The sequence below is a fragment of the Octopus sinensis genome, linkage group LG5, assembly GCF_006345805.1.
Source record: "Octopus sinensis linkage group LG5, ASM634580v1, whole genome shotgun sequence".
Lineage (NCBI taxonomy): Eukaryota > Metazoa > Mollusca > Cephalopoda > Octopoda > Octopodidae > Octopus > Octopus sinensis.
In genome coordinates, this window is record NC_043001.1 from 72,049,505 (window position 1) to 72,067,789 (window position 18,285).

General features: G+C 37.7%; 1 protein-coding gene across 1 annotated transcript in view; it reads left to right on the forward strand.

The window, feature by feature from the left end:
- Window positions 1-18,285, forward strand: part of LOC115211854 (DNA polymerase epsilon catalytic subunit A-like) — a 110,687-nt gene that overhangs the window by 68,601 nt on the left and 23,801 nt on the right. The window contains exons 31-38 of the mRNA XM_036502729.1: window positions 2,789-2,927; window positions 5,505-5,611; window positions 9,862-9,990; window positions 10,260-10,429; window positions 12,981-13,053; window positions 14,217-14,480; window positions 16,512-16,626; window positions 18,032-18,180. Coding sequence (XP_036358622.1) covers window positions 2,789-2,927; window positions 5,505-5,611; window positions 9,862-9,990; window positions 10,260-10,429; window positions 12,981-13,053; window positions 14,217-14,480; window positions 16,512-16,626; window positions 18,032-18,180 — 1,146 coding nt within the window. The remainder of the gene's footprint in view (window positions 1-2,788; window positions 2,928-5,504; window positions 5,612-9,861; window positions 9,991-10,259; window positions 10,430-12,980; window positions 13,054-14,216; window positions 14,481-16,511; window positions 16,627-18,031; window positions 18,181-18,285) is intronic.

The window sequence follows — 18,285 nt, forward strand, 5'->3', positions numbered from 1 at the left end:
GCAATGATCTTAAGTTCAACCTGCTACACCACACTATCATGTTTTGCGCCGTATGGTCACCACCTTATATAGTAGGGGTGGTATTGGCTTAAGGCCTTTAGGTGTTCATGGAAGAAAAGCAAAGGAAGACAAGGTGAGATAAGGACTTCCGGTACAGGTGGAGAGGGCGGGTGCACCGCACACTGGGAAAGATGAGGTAGAGATTTAAGCGACAAAAAGACAAGATTTGAGACGAAATGCTTTGTGGTCATGTGGATAAGTTTCTATGAGTGAAAGATGGGGTAGAGATTTAAGCGACAGAAAGACAAGATTTGAGATGAGATGCTTTGCGGTCATGTGGATAAGTTTCTATGAGTGAGAGTTTATATGTTGTGGAGAAATGCTTCAGCTAGCATTTGAGACGAAAGACAACGATAATAAAAGGGGAACAATAAGGCATGATGGTGATAATACTTACAAAAAAACAATGAAAGGAGGAAACAGGTCGGAAACTTAAATATATCTTAGCTGATATTTTTCATCCTGAGGTTACAAAAGCAAAAAATTTATTTATACATTTTAAATTGCCCAAAATAATACAGAAATTTGTCATGATCAAGAGAAAACATGGTCTGACATGAAATAAAAAAAAATTTGAAATAATGGTATACTATTGTGAAAATTGCCCGACAGTGACAGGATACTGAGCTAGTATACACGTAAATATACCCAGTTGTTCAGTGATACAATTAAGTACTCATAAATTGTAAACATGTTTACTCATAATTGTACAGATTAATTGATTGGAAGATTCTATGTCTTGGTGGATTTATGAAGAACATTCTGGATCAAATCTAGCTAGCATCATTAAAATCAAATAGAATTAAATTAAGTTATAATTTCTGTGACATAACCCTTAATCAGTGTTGTTCATAGTCCCTGATACCATTATTTCATTGTCATCATCATTATCAACATTTAACATCCATTTTCTATGCTGGCATGGGTTTGACAGCTTGACAGGAACTGGTAAGATCAGGGGTCACACCAAGATTCTATAGTCTGTTTCAGCTTGGTTTCTACAGCTAGATGACCTTCCTAATGCCAACCACTTTACACCAATGCTTTTTACATGGTACCTTGGTTTTCATTCATATCAAACCTTCCTGTTATTTCTCAGACCATTCAAATAGAAACTAATAATGTTCTTTGTGAGATTGCTGTTTCATTATCATTATTGTTTTAACATCTACTTTTTCATGATTGCAAGAATCAAACAGAATTCATTATAGCAGATTTTCTAGAGCCAGATACCCTTGCTTGTTTCCATGGAAGATTGGAAATGAATGACATTGCTTGTTTGATGGTGACATTTGTTCACAACTATCTTGTGCTTTCAAGACAAGGAAACACTAACACATACACATCTTCTATCTGCCAGATCTACTCACTAAGCTTTGGTAGAAGACACTGGAACCAAGATACCACACAGTGGGACTGAACCTGAAACAATGCGGTTAAGAAGCAAACTTCTTAACCCCACAGCCACAACTGTACCTAGAAACTTTTAAGAGCAGTGAATTGGCAAAATTGTTAAAGTGTTGGTCAAAATGCCTTGTGGTTCCAGTTTTTTACATTCTGAGTTTAAATCCCACTTTGTCTTTCATCCCTCCAATGTCGATGAAATATAGTACTTACTAAGTACTGGGGTCAATATAATTGTAGGAATACGACCGTATGTGAGGAGGTTGGTGACATAGGTCTCCTTTGTAAGCCACACGGTTGCATCCCTAACAAAATAAGACAAGCCATAATACAACTTATTCAACAGTGCCAACAGAATATAAATGAATGAGGACAAGCCGTTCCACTGTTTGAGAGAAAATAAGATTTTATTTACAAGGTGTTAAGGTTAGAGGGTTGTGAGTGCTAGCCAGTGTTGTGTATGTGTGCATGCAACAAGTGTTTGTGTATGTATGTTATAAGAGTGAACATAGAGAACAAATAGAAATGTCCAGACACAAGATAGAGAAACCAGTTCGTAAAGTACACAATAGCAGTTGGTTCTGTGTCAATGAAGTTGGGGCAAAGAGGTGAGCAGTTACTATGCGTGTAGAAGTTGGGGCTTCGATCCATTTGCCAGTTTACATCGGTACAGGAGATCTCGCCGGTAGAGTTGTGCTGTTACCCTTGGTGTGTCTACACGAACAGTGTGTAAGCTAAACTTGAGCGAGTTGCTGTGTACATATCGTTGAGGTCAACGGTAGAGAACGGCGACAGTGGTGGAGACATCCTGCGTTGCCGGTGTATGTTGGCGTCATCGCTGGCTGTAGCAGGAACATGGCTGGTGTGGTCGTTGCTGGAACTGGCTGCTCTGTGGTGGTGTGGTCAATGGCCGAAGACCAAAGACCTGGAATGGTAAATCTGAGGCATTTTAAAGCATTCTAGAGGCTCCAGAAGAACATCCAAAAGACTGTGTCATGTGACCTTATCCTAAGGCCGTGATTAGTTGGCTTTGGACAGTGGCGCGAAATAAGTAGAGACAAACCGCGCTACATGTCAACCAATCAGATCAGTGGACACAATAGAAACAACCCAGCCAAAGATGGCTGTAATCTCAAACGAGATCATTCCTGTTGTGTCTCTCAAACAGTGAGGATATCAGCTACCACTACATAATCAACTGTTACCTTCCTTCCTCCCTAAATAACATAGAAGCCTTGTACCTATGTAAGAAGACCTTCATCATCATCATTGGCTATGTGTTCCATGTATTCCTATAATCAATTACATCATGTTTATATTTCAGTGAAATCAATGCTGATCTATCATCTCCAGACATTGAAGGTGTTTATGAGACTCAAGTACCATTATTGTTCCGTGCCTTGGTCCAGTTGGGTTGTGTTGTCACAGTCAACAGAGATTATGCTAGACTTCTTGCTGGCAAGGTTAGTTTCTTTCTTATTCTTTAACTCATCTTCTTGTCCACACGAAACAACTTTTTGTGACTCAAACAGACAGCCTGTATGTGGTCACTCAATTTGCTTGAAATTTCAGCCAAATCTATCTCAGTCAAATCAAGCCCTACTGTCTTAGAAAAAGATACATTTAATACTGTGAAAAATACAGGATGGTTGTAGTTGGAATACTATGGATGATCAGTTTGCTAAAGCAGAAATGACCAGGACTTAACCCTTTAGCATTTAAACCAGCCATATCAGGCCAAAATGTTCTACTTGTTTTATGTTTAAACTGACCAGATCCAGCCTCTCACACCTACCCTACAATGTCATTGTGAAAGTAAGCAATCACATCATTGAAATTTCAAAGCTATGGGCTAATGCATGATTAATTCAAAACTGAATAAATATGCATTTCATTTGACGGCATAATCTGAATGCTTATCAGAAATGGTAAAATGTCAGACTAGTTGGTTTTTCCTATTTATTGTCTATCTACTGTTTTATTGTACATGACTTTTTATGTATGACCTTCTATTTCCTCCTCCTTGGCCCACTCCTATTTTCCTTACATTCCTCTCCACAAAACTGAGATTCACCATTGTCCACACCTCCATCCATATTCACCTTTCTCTGCATTCACTTCTATCCTAATCTCTCACCATCTGTCACTCTCCTTTCTTACTCTCACAAACGTACCCACCCAGCCATCCTTGACTCTCTGTCCATCTTTTTGTACCTTGAGAATAAATTTTAACACCTCATTTCTACCATCATTTCTCCCTTTCTTGCGGGGATAGCCATGTATCTCCTCAACAACAAGACATCTGTTCCTGTCCCTCTGTCATTCTGTTGTCTCTCAACACTTGACTTAAAGCCCTCTCCCTCAAGGCTGCATCCCACTTGGTCTAAGTGTCTTGTCTTGTGAGTTACTTGGTGACTTTACAAGTGCTAATGCTTTGAAAAAAGCACTGACCATGTAAAGTGGTTGGCATTAGGAAGGGTATCCAGCCGTAGAAATCATCCCAAAGCAGACATTGGAACCCAGCACAGTCTTCTGACTCATCGGATCCTGTTGAACCATCAAACCCATGCCAGCATGAAAGACAGATGTTAAATGATGACTTTCTTTCTTCCATGTAATGAGTTAAAATTTCATTAAAGTTACTTTCTCAGATCATTCTTCAATGGTATGTATGGAAGAAGAGTCTAAAATAAATGCCAATAACACACTCAAATCAGTTTAATTTAAATCTACACTTCATAGTAATTCTGATTCTAGAAGGACTCGATTTTCTTTTTCCTTTTATTACTTTGTGGAAAGGAATTGAACTTTTGACTGTTACAGTTAAAACATGAAATAGAAGAAAACAGAATATCAAACTAGATTTATATCGCCAGTCTATCAATATCCTGTATAGTGTTGTTCTTCTATATATGCCTATGTTCACTGGATGTATTGAATCAACTCTAACTTCTGAATCTACAGCATTGTGAACAGATGTGTTGGTGGCTAGTGGTTGAATGGAAGATGGGAAATGAGTGAGGGAGTGAGTACAGTGAAGAATAAGTGTTGAACGGTGATAAGTAGGGAAGATAGAGTTAAGTAGGTAATGACTAGAAATTAGAAGTATGGTGGATGTAGTGAATGCTAGATTGGGGATGATCAATGATACATATGAGTTTGGGAGATATTGAGGAGAGTGGGAGATGATGTATAGTGCAGAAAAATATGGGTGGGTGAAGCAGAATAGTAATAATGGTTATACAGTAGTCAAAATATGTCAGCCTTGTAACTGAAAAATAACAGATCGAAATTTGTAGACCATCGTCCATTTCTTTTTACCCTTCTAGTGTCCAACAAGGGTAATAAGGAGCTCTTTGGCTCCACATTTACCATTTTTCCCAGACCTCCCTCTATAGAACTCTGGCTCTCTGGGCTCTTCTTCTGCTCAGTTTAAACAGAACATTAATGGCATTAACCTTGCCAGTCTTGAAGGGTTTGCAAGAGTTGTGGGCCCTGCCCCTTCCTCCATACTCATCATCATGATTTTAGCATCCTTTTCTTCATGTTTGCATGGATCAAACAGAATTCATTGAAGCAAAAACTGATTTTCTATGGCTAGAAATCCTTCATGTCATCAACCCTCACTTGTTTACAAGCAAAGTAATATTTCCCTATGACCAAACATGTCTTTGCAATATTGGGGAAAAGATTAACACTGCTTGTATGATAGTGACAATCATTCATGACTCACATGATGTCAAGACAAGGAGACAGTATACACACAATATATACTTTTAGTTTCCATATGCCAAATCCACTCACAAAGCTTTAGTAAAAGACACTTAGCAAAGGTGCCACCTAATGGGAATGAACCTGAAACCATGTGGTTGAGAAGCAAACTTTTTAACCACACGACCATATCTGTGCAAGAGAAACAAAAATAAAAACAAAACTATCCCATGCTGTTCTGTCGATCTTTACATCTTTGGTAAATCATTATTAAGTTTAACTACTCCATCCAATCTTTCCTCTTCTCATTATTACCAAATCTCTTCCAGGAGACTGACACATTTGATATGGAGATGCTGGAATTCCGTACTTTGGCACAATATTCATACTTGGAACCTGGCTCAATGAAGCACATCTATTTTTACTGCCACAATTGGTAAGACATTTTTGTAAGAATCTCTTGTTACAAAGTGTTATGAGAAGAATATAATTGGATGTTGGTAACATATTTGCATATAAGACTTGGAAATAAGTTTGTATTAATAATGAATAGTGATTATGTATTGTCATGTGAAAGTGGGACCTTGTGTCATTAACTATTTACCTACATATCTACATACATACCTATACCTACACATATTCATATCTGCATATATACATACATATGTCTGTAACTCCTTGATGGAATGGTAAGGGCACTGTTGTAACATATGCCATGTCTTGGACATTTTAGATCTAATAGGTACTATCCTTCTTCATTTCTAATCACAACCAATTTCCCAGAAAGAGATAATCAGAAGGGAATTGATCCTAGTTCAGACTAGTTCTTTATTGGCCCCTAGAGGACAAAATGCAAAGTTGACCTCAGCGTGACTTGAACACAGAACATAGATAGCTAGAGTGGTTACCACTATAACTAAATAAATAAATATTTATCCAACCTCCTGGGTGAACAATATCAAGGCACCAACAATAGAGAAGCTGTCATGCCCTGAACAAGACAAACCCCTCAACCTTACATCATCTCTGTTTACAGACTGTCCTGAGTGCATTTTTTTAATGGTGCCAACACTTGTGAAGTAGTCTAGCACCCACATTCAGACCCAACATCTGGTTCCTACTCCTTATTAACATTTTGATCTTTAGGCTGGGCAATATCTATACTGACCTCATCAATCTGAGAGCAAGGTGGTATGCCTACAAAGATCTTGCCACTTTCCCTTTCCTTTCCTTCCCTTACTAATTTGGTTTTAAAAGGAAGTCAATCAATACTTTTAACTATGCAACTAAACCTGACCCTTGAAATTGCTGACATTCTGCCTAATTTAGGAAAAAATTAGTATCATTTGTAAAGTGGCAAGCTGGCTGAATCATTAGTACACGGGGCAAAAATACTGATTATTATTTCTTCCATTTTTGACATTCTGAGTTCAAATTCCTCTGAGGTCAACTTTCACTTCCATCATTTCAGGGTCACTAAAATAAGTACCAGTCAAGTACCAGGCCAATGTAAACAACTTACCCCTTCCTCCAAAATTGCTGGCCTTGTACCAAAATTTGAAACCATTATTATTATTATTACTACTACTACTACGGTGAGCAGGCAGAATCATTAGCATACCGGGCGATATGCTTAGCAGTATTTCGTCTGCCGTTACCTTTTTGAGTTCAAATTCCACTGAGGTCGACTTTGCCTTTCATTCTTTCGGGGTTGATGAAATAAGTACCAGTTATGCATTGGGGTCAATGTAATTGGCTATCCCCTCCCCCAAATTGTCAAACCTTGTGCCTACAGTAGAAAGGATTATTATTGTTTTGATTCTTGCTGTTCTATTTGTGGTTGTTCTTTACTTGAAAGCAGACAGTAATAAATCACCAAAGGTTTCAAGTACTGCCTTCTCCTGTGACTCAAAGAGACAATACTCTCCTTAGAATGCAAGCTGTACCCAACAATGCCATCTTCTGGATCACTTCGAGCCTGACAGCAGCTCTAATATTCTTAATATGTTTTTCAAAGCTCTTGGAAACTGCTCCTAATGCTCCAATTACCACCGGTATCACCATTACTTTCCTCATGCCCCATAACTTTCCTATCTTGTCCCACAGTGGCTGGTATTTCTCACTCTTTTCTGTTTCCTTACATTTCACCCTTGAATTGCTTAGTATTGCAACATCTATTATCGTTGTTTCTTTTTCATCTTTATGGATGATCACGATATCTGGCCGTCTTGTCTGTATGACTTGGTTGCACTGTATGTTAAAATCCCAGAGTATTTGGTAATGTTCATTTTTCATTACTCCCTCTGGCTTATATTCATACCATTGTTCGACTCTCTTGAGGTTTTTTTTAATACACAACAGCCAGTGGACATATCTGGCCACATTGTCATGTCTCCTTTTGTATTCACGTTGTGCAAGCTTACAGCACTCACTAACAATATGGCTTATACTTTCTCCCTTCTCAGAGCACATCCTGCACTGTGGGAGTCAGTATTTTTATCAATGTGATATTTGGAGTAGTTTGTTCTGAGAGCTTGTTCTTGAGCGCTGTACACTAATGCCTCAGTAGGCCCTTTTAAGTCTCCTTTCTGCAGCCATTCTATTCCAATCAATCTCATCTTTATTCTTCAAGAACTGACTGTGCATTTTCTTGTCCTGCCAAATTTTCTTCATCTACTCTCTCTGGTCTTTCTTAAATTGTGTTGGATCTACAGCTTTGTTCACTTTTAAGGTTCCCTGCATTTCCACTGCTTCAATTATTCCTTCTTTCCCTCCCTTGATATACCAAGCCAGGCTATTCTACTCTTCACTTACATGACCTTCACAGCACATCAATCCCCATCTTCCTTTCCTCTTTACATACAATCTTGACACATCACGCTTGGGGTGTAGTCCTTTATTCATTGTCAATAATTTACGTGTTCTCCGGTCTATCTCTTGTAAGTCATTCTTCTTCCAAGATACTATTCCTGCCCCAGATCTCATCAAAGCCACTGCCTACTTGTTAATTGCTCTAATTTTATAGCAGCCATTTATCTTCGATTGGCGCACAAGCCAAGTTCTCATTCATGATACCCAGATACTTATATCCTTCCTCTCCAACTTCCTTTATAGTTTTGCCACTTTCCAGCTTGATCCCATGGCTTTTACTGATTTTCCCCCCTTTTGAGAATCATTACACCACATTTCTTGATCTCAAATTCCATGCCATTATCTTTGCTAATCATCTGTACAGTTGCCATCAAACTCTCAATTTCTTTCTCAGTCTTAGCAAATAGCTTTAGGTAACCCATAAACCACAGGTTGTTTACTTTCACCCTGCCTAGCATGTACCCCACATGCATCTTTCTTAAAACGCTGGTTAGTGGCAGTATGCAGACAACAAATAGTAGAGGCAACAGATTGTCCCTTTGAAAGATTCCTCTTTTGATATTTACCTCTCCCAGCTTATCTCCCCATGCTGTGAGTTCAGTTCGCCACGTTGCCATTGATATTGTGAGAGAACTTAAGCAGTTTAAGGCATTCAATAATCCACAAGTTTGAGACCATGTCATATGCTTTCCTGTAGTCCACCCATGCCATCATCAAATTTTTGTATCTTCTTGCAGTCAGTCAGGATAGCCTTATCAATTAGTAATTGATCCTTCGTTCCTCTGCTCTTACATCTACACCCCTCTTGTTCCACTGGTAGTCGGTCATTCTCATCTAAGTACTTATAGATGGTGTTCAATGTGATGGCTGTCATCAGTTTCCGCTTAGTGGCATTTTGTCCATCTTTACATTCTGAGTTCAAACTCCATTCAAGTCGATTTTCCCTTTCAACCTCTTGGGCTCAATGTAATCAACTTATCCCCTCCCCAAACTTGCTGGCCTTGTGTCAAAACTTGAAGCCATTATTATTATTATCATTACCCTTTCATTTTTTCAAAAGGTGTCACTCTGGACAAAATGCTTAGCAGCATTTCTTCTGGCTCTTAACATTCTGAGTTAAAGTCTCACTGAGGTTAAATTTGCCTTTCATCCTTTGGAGATGAATAAAATAAAGTACCAGTCAAATACTGAGGTTCATCATCATCATCATCATTGTTTAACGTCCACTCTCCATGCTGGCATGTGTTGGACGATTTGACTGAGGACAGGTGAGCCAGATGGCTGCACCAGGCTCCAATCTGATGTAATTGACTAATTTTCTTCTAAAATTGCTGACTTTGATCCTAAATTAGAAACTGTTATTATTGATATCTACAGTATTGTATAATCCTGTCCTCAGTTGTAATGTGTGTGTGTATACATACATGCATGCATGCACACACACACACACACACACACACCACACACACACACATCATACATACAGACATACATACATACATACATACATACATACATTAGAATGAATATTTTGGAGATGAGGTAAGGCCATAATAGCCCAGTTGATGAAAAAAATTTTGAGGAGTATAAACCTGATGAAATGCAAGCCCTGTTAGTCAGTGACTGTTCCAGTACATCTCCCTTGTCATCTTCCAGGGCAATGCTTTTTCCATTTTGACTGCTGGGACCATGAGGCTGTTCGAATTACAGGAAATCAAAAGAATGTAAAAATATCGAATAAGTACTAGGCTTAAATAAATCTGACATGGGTTTCTATTTATATTAATTGCTGTGTATTTCTTATACCAATTCCAGTGGATCCAAAATGATAATAGCTATAATGTTCCCTATGTCCAAGAAAGGTTCTATATTTGTGGTTGATACAGTACAGAGTGACCAAATGCCAAATCTTGCTGCCATGTATACAGCTGAGAGAAACTCCAAGTAAGTTGCTTTCTGCTTTGGTTCTCCTTGCCTCATCCTCTTTCTCTCATCTCCTCCCATTCTCTTCTTTTCACAACTACTACCTCCTCTGTACTTCAATGCCTATTTGTTGGGATATATTGTTGCTACCTGTGATTCTATGCATGTTACTGTAACTGTCCTTACATTATTGTGCAATATTTATTAATATCTATGTTAGTATGTGCATTACCTCTGCCTGTGTGTTATTGCCCAAGGTTTGCTGATTAATCATTTTTGTATTTATGCAGAGTGTCCAAAGGAGTTGATGAGGCATCTCTTCCTCCTGCAGGAACTCAAAACTTTCAGGTAAAATTGGATAAAGATATAAACCGTGTCTACAGGAATGTGCAGAGGATTCTTTCGGCCTACAAAGATGAGAAGCGAGGACCCACTTTTATTGCCATCCAGTCCAGTCTTAGTGAGTTTCATTGTTTTTTTGACTTTTTGTCATCATTATCATTGTAATATCCACTTTTCCAATGCTTTCATGAGTCAGACAGAGTTTATTGAAGCAAATTTTTTCTATAGCCAAATGGCCCTCCTGTTACTAACCCTCACTTGTTTCCAGGCAAGGAAATATTTTCCCATAACCAGACATGCTTTTGTAGAACATTGGAAATGAATGACACTGTTTGCATAACAGTGACGCTCATTTTTAACTATCATGTCATGTGAAGACAAGGAGATACAAACATACACACACTCATGTTCTCTCTCACACACACATTGGGCTTACATAGAGTTGCCATCTTTCAGATCCATTCCAAGGGGCTATGTAGTGAGACTAAGCCTGAAAACATGTTGTCTTTGGTCAGTAAGCGTTAATTTCTATTTGCTTCTATCTAGAAATCAAAAGAAATAACTAGTATTCCCATCAATGTTTTGAAACTGATCTATTTTCCATTACATTTCAGACTGATTTGGCACTGAGTTGCTAAGACAGAAATATCGTTGTACCAATTATTCTGCTCATTACCACAGATTTGCTTGTCAGTTGCTTGACCTTAATCACTTGAGCATGTCCTTTAGCGGCTGACAATATGTGCATCTCTGATCATAAGCAGGAGTAGTTAGGGAGCTTCATAGCCATGTGTTGAGAGGCAATGTTTGGGGTTTGAATAAATGTAACAAAAACAAAGTTTGATGGAAATACTAGCCATTTTTCATACTTTCTAGGAGTAAACAAATAGGAAATAACAGTTGCTGCCCAATAGCACAGTGTTATGTAATCTTCATGAGTCATCATTTTATGACTATTATAATGAAATTATGATCTGGTTGTGTAGAAGAAATGTTGCTATAAGGTTGTTTGAGTAAACAATTGTTTTTTATATCTGGTTGTTAGTTGATTGATAACAGCAGTAGAGAGAGAAAGAGAAGTGTAGAGTTGCTGCAATTTCTGTTCAGGGAAATTTTAGATTAATGCTTTTGATACCAGCCTGCTTGATGCTGCCTCAGATTCTATGGCATAAACTTCATTTTTCAAAGTGATATGAATTAAAACTTTCCATCAGAATTTTATGTGATTTTTTGTTCCAAACAGCAGCTTAATAATGGTAGTTATTTTATTAAATTCTTCATTATTTTCAAAATTAATTGAAGCAAAGGCAGTAACGTCATCATACTCATTTAATGTCCATCTTCCATGTTGGCATGTGCTGGACAGTTTGACAGGATTTGATGGATTCAAAGACTGCATCATAATCCAATGTCTGCTTTGTCATGGCTTCTGGGGCCGAATGCCCTGGTATTTCTTTATGGCACCGACAATTGTGAGTCACCATGCAGCTTAAACAACAAAGATCCCCTTTGACTGAGTGAGATAATTTATACTGGGATGATTGGTTAACCATTTAGCGTTCAGACTACTCTGGCAGATGTAATGCTTATTGATTTGCATTGCTTTGAACTGATCATGCATTATTTAATAGCTTTGAGATAATATGATTGTTTAATTTTAGAATGACATTGTGAGAGGCATGATCTGGCCTGTTTGATCATGGAATAAGTATAATATTTGGACCAGATATGGCCAGTTTAAATGCTAAAGGATTAAAGTGTGTGAGACGGGACCAGGACAGAACTGTTTCTTGCTATAGAGAAGCTTCATCGCTACTCACTTTGTAAGTGGAGCTGGAAAGAAATAAAACTGGTAGTGATGAGGTGTCAAGGTGGACTCTCAAGGTACAAGGTGAAAAGAAGTGAATAGGGACAGAACAGGAAGGTTGGGTGAGTAGAGGTTGCAAGAATATAGGTGAGTGAGTGATGGTTTGAGATGGGAAATGGGTGAGAGGGTGAATATTATGAAAAAGTGTTGAGGGAGGATAAGTATGTAAAAGCACCTGTGCAGTGCCACATAAAAACACCCAGTACACTCTGTAAAGTGGTTGGCATTAGGAAGGGTATCCAGCTGTAGAAACCATACCAAATCAGACTGGAGTCTGCTGTAGCTTCCCAGTTTGCTAGCTCTGGTCAAACCATCCAACCCATGCTTGCATGAACAGATGTTAAATGATGATGGTGAGTAGGTGGCAGCTGTAGAAATTGAGTAGGGTTGAGGGGAATATTCACTGAAATCCTACAAAAAGTTACTCCTATTCGTTTACATAACTATATGCTTAGGTTCAGATCATCAAGTTACATTATGGGCAACACAGAATAACTCCACTTTAAATGATGAACTGTTTTGTAGATGCACTATGTTACTGTTTATTTGACTCTGGGTGGACCTGGTCAAGTTCACCCTAGAATAAAGGTGCTCCAACAGTGAACCTCCCTTCTTGCTTACATCAGGTATATGGGGGTTATATGAGGGTAGGCTGAAAAGCCATAGGCTGACTATGAAGGAGTAATGTTAGAACTGTGAAGATCATTATTATTTGTTTATTCTCTTATAGTTTTTTGCAATCTCTTTATAAAACTGACAACTCTAATGTCTAAATATTTTAATGTTTTTTTTTCACTTGTAGGTTTCTCTCAACTGACATCTGCTATGCCAGAGATGATCAACTTCCCCATGGTACCTATTCACATGTCTGACAGGTAGGTGTGATGTGCATCATACAGTTATCTTTCATACTTCAATCTCCAGTTCAATACTCGCTGGCATTGTTCATGTTATCTGAGACTAAACTTCAATAGATTTAAACTGCCAAACTAGATGAGAGTCAAGATGTTGTAGATGTGTTGCCATAACAAATCACATTTTCTTTAATTGTTCCTTATAATCTGAGACTAAACTTCAGTTGATTTATACTACCAAATTAGCTAACTCAACATTATGTAGAACACTCAGAGTGCTGAACCTTTCAGACGTGATGACAAGGGAGCAAAATACCTGGCACCTTGCTGTACCTCAAAAAGACCCATCTTCCATGGCAGAAGTGTTAAGGCAGCATCCCTTGGTGAAGAGGATTGGCTTGCAAGAATCCTTTGTCGATGCCATGTTAAAAGCACCCAGCACACACTGTAAAGTGGTTGGCGTTAGCAAGAGCATCCAGCCATAGAAACCAAGCAAAACCAGATTGGAACATGGTGCAGCTCTCCAGCTTGCCAGCATGGAAAGTGGATGTTAAAGGATGATGATCCAGCTTTAAAAACCATGGGAAAGCAGACATTGGTGCTTGATGCAGTTATCTGGCTTATCAGATCCTGTTGAACTATACAACTGATGCCAGTAAGGAAGATAGACAATAAATGGTGTGGTGGTAGTGGTGCTGATTGTTGTTGGTGATCTGACATTTGGTGGGGAAGACATGAAGAGCCATCACAGAAACATTCAATAAAAGACATATTGGACAAGCATTTTGTCCAATGATATAATAATTATTACAATCCATAGCTTTATGCTGGCATTTTATATATAAACTCCAGAAGGATGAAAGTTAAAGTCAACCTTGTTGAGATTTAAACTCAAAAAGAAAGAACTAGCTCAGATATAAGGTATTTATTTCAGTACTTTTCCCCTGTATCCTTCCATTTTCATTGACATACACCATTGTTATTGCTCATCTCTATTGCTTTACTGTTTACACATCTTTATTGCTATCTCACTCATACTGGTTCCCTATTCAATTTTCTTACCAATAACCAACATATAGCTGCCTTTCACTGACTCTCTTCAATTACTTTATCTTTTATTAGCCTTTCACTCTTTTCTTCATTGAGTTGATGTTTTAATTGTTTACAATTTATCTTTATTTCAGTAACACTCTATACAATGTGCTGGATTGGCAGAGAGTTGGCAGTCGAAGAATGCTTCAGCATTACATGAATGTGAAACTCATCTTACAAGTGATGCTGGAACAGTGCCGATATCTACACATTCCTTTGGGTAACATACCCAGTGACATCACAATGTTTGGATGTGATCTCTTTTTTGCCCGACATCTCCAGAAACACAACCACTTACTCTGGTGTTCCTTGTCTGACCGACCTGATCTGGGTGGCAAAGAAGCTGATGACCATCGGTCAGTGATCTGACAATATTCTTCCTCTTAGTTTAGAAGACACACTTTTAAAATATAGTTATTGTTCAAGATTTAAAACATCTGTTGGTCAACATACTCCATTAGAGAATTATTTTAAAGATACACCATGAAATTAACTTGATCTAAATATCTCATTAAATATAATTATTGTTCAAGATACTCATTTCACTGAGAACCTTCTTGTAAGCCATGTCACACAATTGGAGATGAGTTTTACCGAAAGTGGTTCCACTTGCAGTGAGGTAGGACCATTTCTGTGATTCCAAATACAATGAAGATATGTGACACAGAATTATTGACAACAAATGTCTTTAAAATAAAATTTTAAAATACCATGTAGACCAGGAAATCGTTTCAAAATTTTCTAAGTCAAATAAATAAATGGTCAGCATGCCCAACTGAAACATAATTAGTGATGAAGATACACCATTAAAATATTGGCCAATACATGTCATTGAAATATTGCTAGCCATGACACATTATTAAAATGTAATTACTGATAACTATATTTTAATAGTGTATCAATAATGCAAGTATTGCTTCTCAATTATGTCCTACTACACACAGCCTAAGGCAAGTGTCTTGTAATGCAGCTCTGGATTGACCACATCATTGTGAGTGGATTTGGTAGATGGAAACTAAAGAAGCTTCTCATATATGTGTGTTTGTACTCTTGCCTTAACATCATCATAGAAGCAGTGTCAAGACACACAAGTTTTAAAATTAGTATTCATTACAAGGCCACATCTTTAACACTAGAAAGATCGAACTTTTCACCTACCTTTAAGCACCAGAATGTGTCAATTGATGCAAAGATATTTTTCAATTTAAAAGGAAAAAACAGAAAAGGAGAAGTAGAAAGCCTTTATTAAATCTATTGAATTTTATGACTTCATGATGATATTAGTGGCAGTAGTTTGATATTTTGAAAGAAATTTATCCTGACAAAATAAAAAGAAATTTATTGAAATTCTAAACATTCATCGCAACGTTTTAGTGCACATTTGCCACAGAGAGGTTATTTTACATTTCTGTGGTTCTGTTTTGGCATTTTGTTTTCACACATGTATGTCTGACTTTATTTATATAGGTAGCTGTTTCCAAAATAGGGCATTTGATAGTACATGAATGACCATGGGATGAATCACCACAAAGTTTTTTTATCAACTTTTTTAATATATTCCCATTGACTAGTGACTGAGTTGCAAACACTTGTGTATATTACACAGCTGTTTATAAGAGCAATATTGAAAATATTATAAAAAAACGTGCATTGGCCATCATCTACTGCTTGCTTTGACTGAATAAAGCCTTGCCATTTGGTCGAGCACATCTATGCCTACCTTATTTTTGGTATAAAAAAGTATGGTGTCGGGCTTCTTCTTGGGGTTATTTTCAGAAGGAACTTCTGTATGTTTATGTAAGGCACTCAAAACAACATATTGATTTCTTTTCACTGGTACGATGTGTAACAGTAGGTTTCTCTGAATTTCAAAACCAGTTTCATGGACTAGTTTCACCTGTTTTACTGCTTCTGGTAATTCTCTTCTGTTTTGATAAATTGTTCAAAACTGCAATTTTGTTTTGGGAATTGTAAGTTGCCAATGCGTCAATTGATGCATGTGGTCCTTATAGGAATATTGTTTATTTTCTTTTTACAGTTGGTGCAAACAACCTATAATTTATAGTGTATATTAGATATAAAACTATAAAAAGTCAACGTGATGTCAAAATCTACAATAGTTTTTCAAATGTGTGCAATTAAAGTTTTGAAATGTGTCATTTGACACACTCAGTCCTTCTAGTGTTAAGATAAATTCACAAAAGTATTTGTTTATAATTGATATAGCCACCAAAATACACCCGTACAATAAATATCCATTAGAATACAACTTTCAGCAAGTTATTCATAAACATTCACCTGTTAAATAATTATCATGCTAAAGATCGAAGCATTTTTGTTTAAAACTTTTGACATATTTTATATTTTTACTACAAATAACAAACTAGGTTGTGTATGGAACTTGAAGAGAAAACTACAGTGGAGGTGAACAAACCAGGAGCATATTCTACAGTGTGTCTGGAGTTGGACATGTCAAGTTTGGCTGTCAATACAGTTATTGAGGTTTGTAAAATATCAATGATAAGCACTTACACTTCTATCTGTTGTGAGATTTGTATTTAACATTTTCAATTTATGTTAAGTTTGTCAGGAAAGGAGGTCTAGGCTGTATGATACCTGTATGTTCTCCTTGAGTGAAAAAAACTGATGTAGCTGATGCCTAGTGACTGTTGGAAGAAAAAAATCAACAGGCTTCACATCAAGTTATAAAAGTAATTTTTTGATTAGCAACACTTGTAAAAGTCGCAGGAGTGGCTATTTGGTAAGTAACTTGCTTACCAACCACATGGTTATGGGTTCAGTTCCACTGCATGGCACCTTGGGCAAGTGTCTTCTACTATAGCCTTGTGAGTGGATTTGGTAAATGGAAACTAAAAGAAGCCCGTCATATGTATGGAGTGGCTGTGTGGTAAGTAGCTTGCTAACCAACCACATGGTTCCGGGTTCAGTTCCACTGCGTGGCATCTTGGGCAAGTGTCTTCTGCTATAGCCTCGGGCCGACCAAAGCCTTGTGAGTGGATTTGGTAGACGGAAACTGAAAGAAGCCTGTCGTATATATGTATATATATATGTATGTATGTGTATATGTTTGTGTGTCTGTGTTTGTCCCTCTAGATTGCTTGACAACCGATGCTGGTGTGTTTACATCCCCGTCACTTAGCGGTTCGGCAAAAGAGACTGATAGAATAAGTAGTGGGCTTACAAAGAATAAGTCCCTGGGTTGATTTGCTCGACTAAAGGCGGTGCTCCAGCATGGCCACAGTCAAATGACTGAAACAAGTAAAAGAGTAAAGAGAGTATATTTATATATATATATGTATGTGTGTGTATGTTTATATGTCTGTGTTTGTCCCCCAACATTGCTTGACAACTAATGCTGGTGTGTTTACGTCCCCGTAACCTAGCGGTTTGGCAAAACGGACCTATAGAATAAGTACTAGGCTTACAAGGAATAAGTCCTGGGGTCAATTTGCTTGACTAAAAGGCAGTGCTCCAGCATGGCTGTAGTCAAATGACTGAAATGAATAAAAAACCATTTTTATTCAACCATTTTTCGGATAATATTTTATTCAAGTTACTTGATAAAGAATCAAACAGATTGAAATCAGACATCAAACTGTGCTTAGAAGAAATATATACTTTACTCTGGATATCATCTCCATTTCAGGTAGTATAGGACTGATAGACTGATGTGGTGCCATGCAGGTTTGTGTAGTACAGGATGTGTAGGATTAATGGGTCAATTTGACGAGTTCACTCCTAAATTTTAAATTCATTTCCAGTTAAAACTTTGCTACACTATATCTTCATGCCTCGGTTTTTGAGCAGCTTCATTTCCAAATAGTTACCTGTATTAATTTAAGAAACAGAAGTAACTTGAATTCTATTTTGTTGTGTGTATTTGCAGTCTGCCCATGTCAGTGATGTAGAAGGAGCAAGTGCAGTCAGTTTTGACCTCATGCCCCAGACTTCTTTGGAGGAAATGATGCAAGGCCAAGGTGCAGCCACAATGTTGACCAGTTATGATGAAACAGCTCTGTGCTCAGTTACTTTCAGGTAAGTCACTGTGAAATAGGAGGACATAGCTGTCATTGGGCATGTTCTTACTGCTCCTCTGTCTGCAAGTCTCTCTCTCTCTCCCTCCTTCTCTCTCTCTTTCTC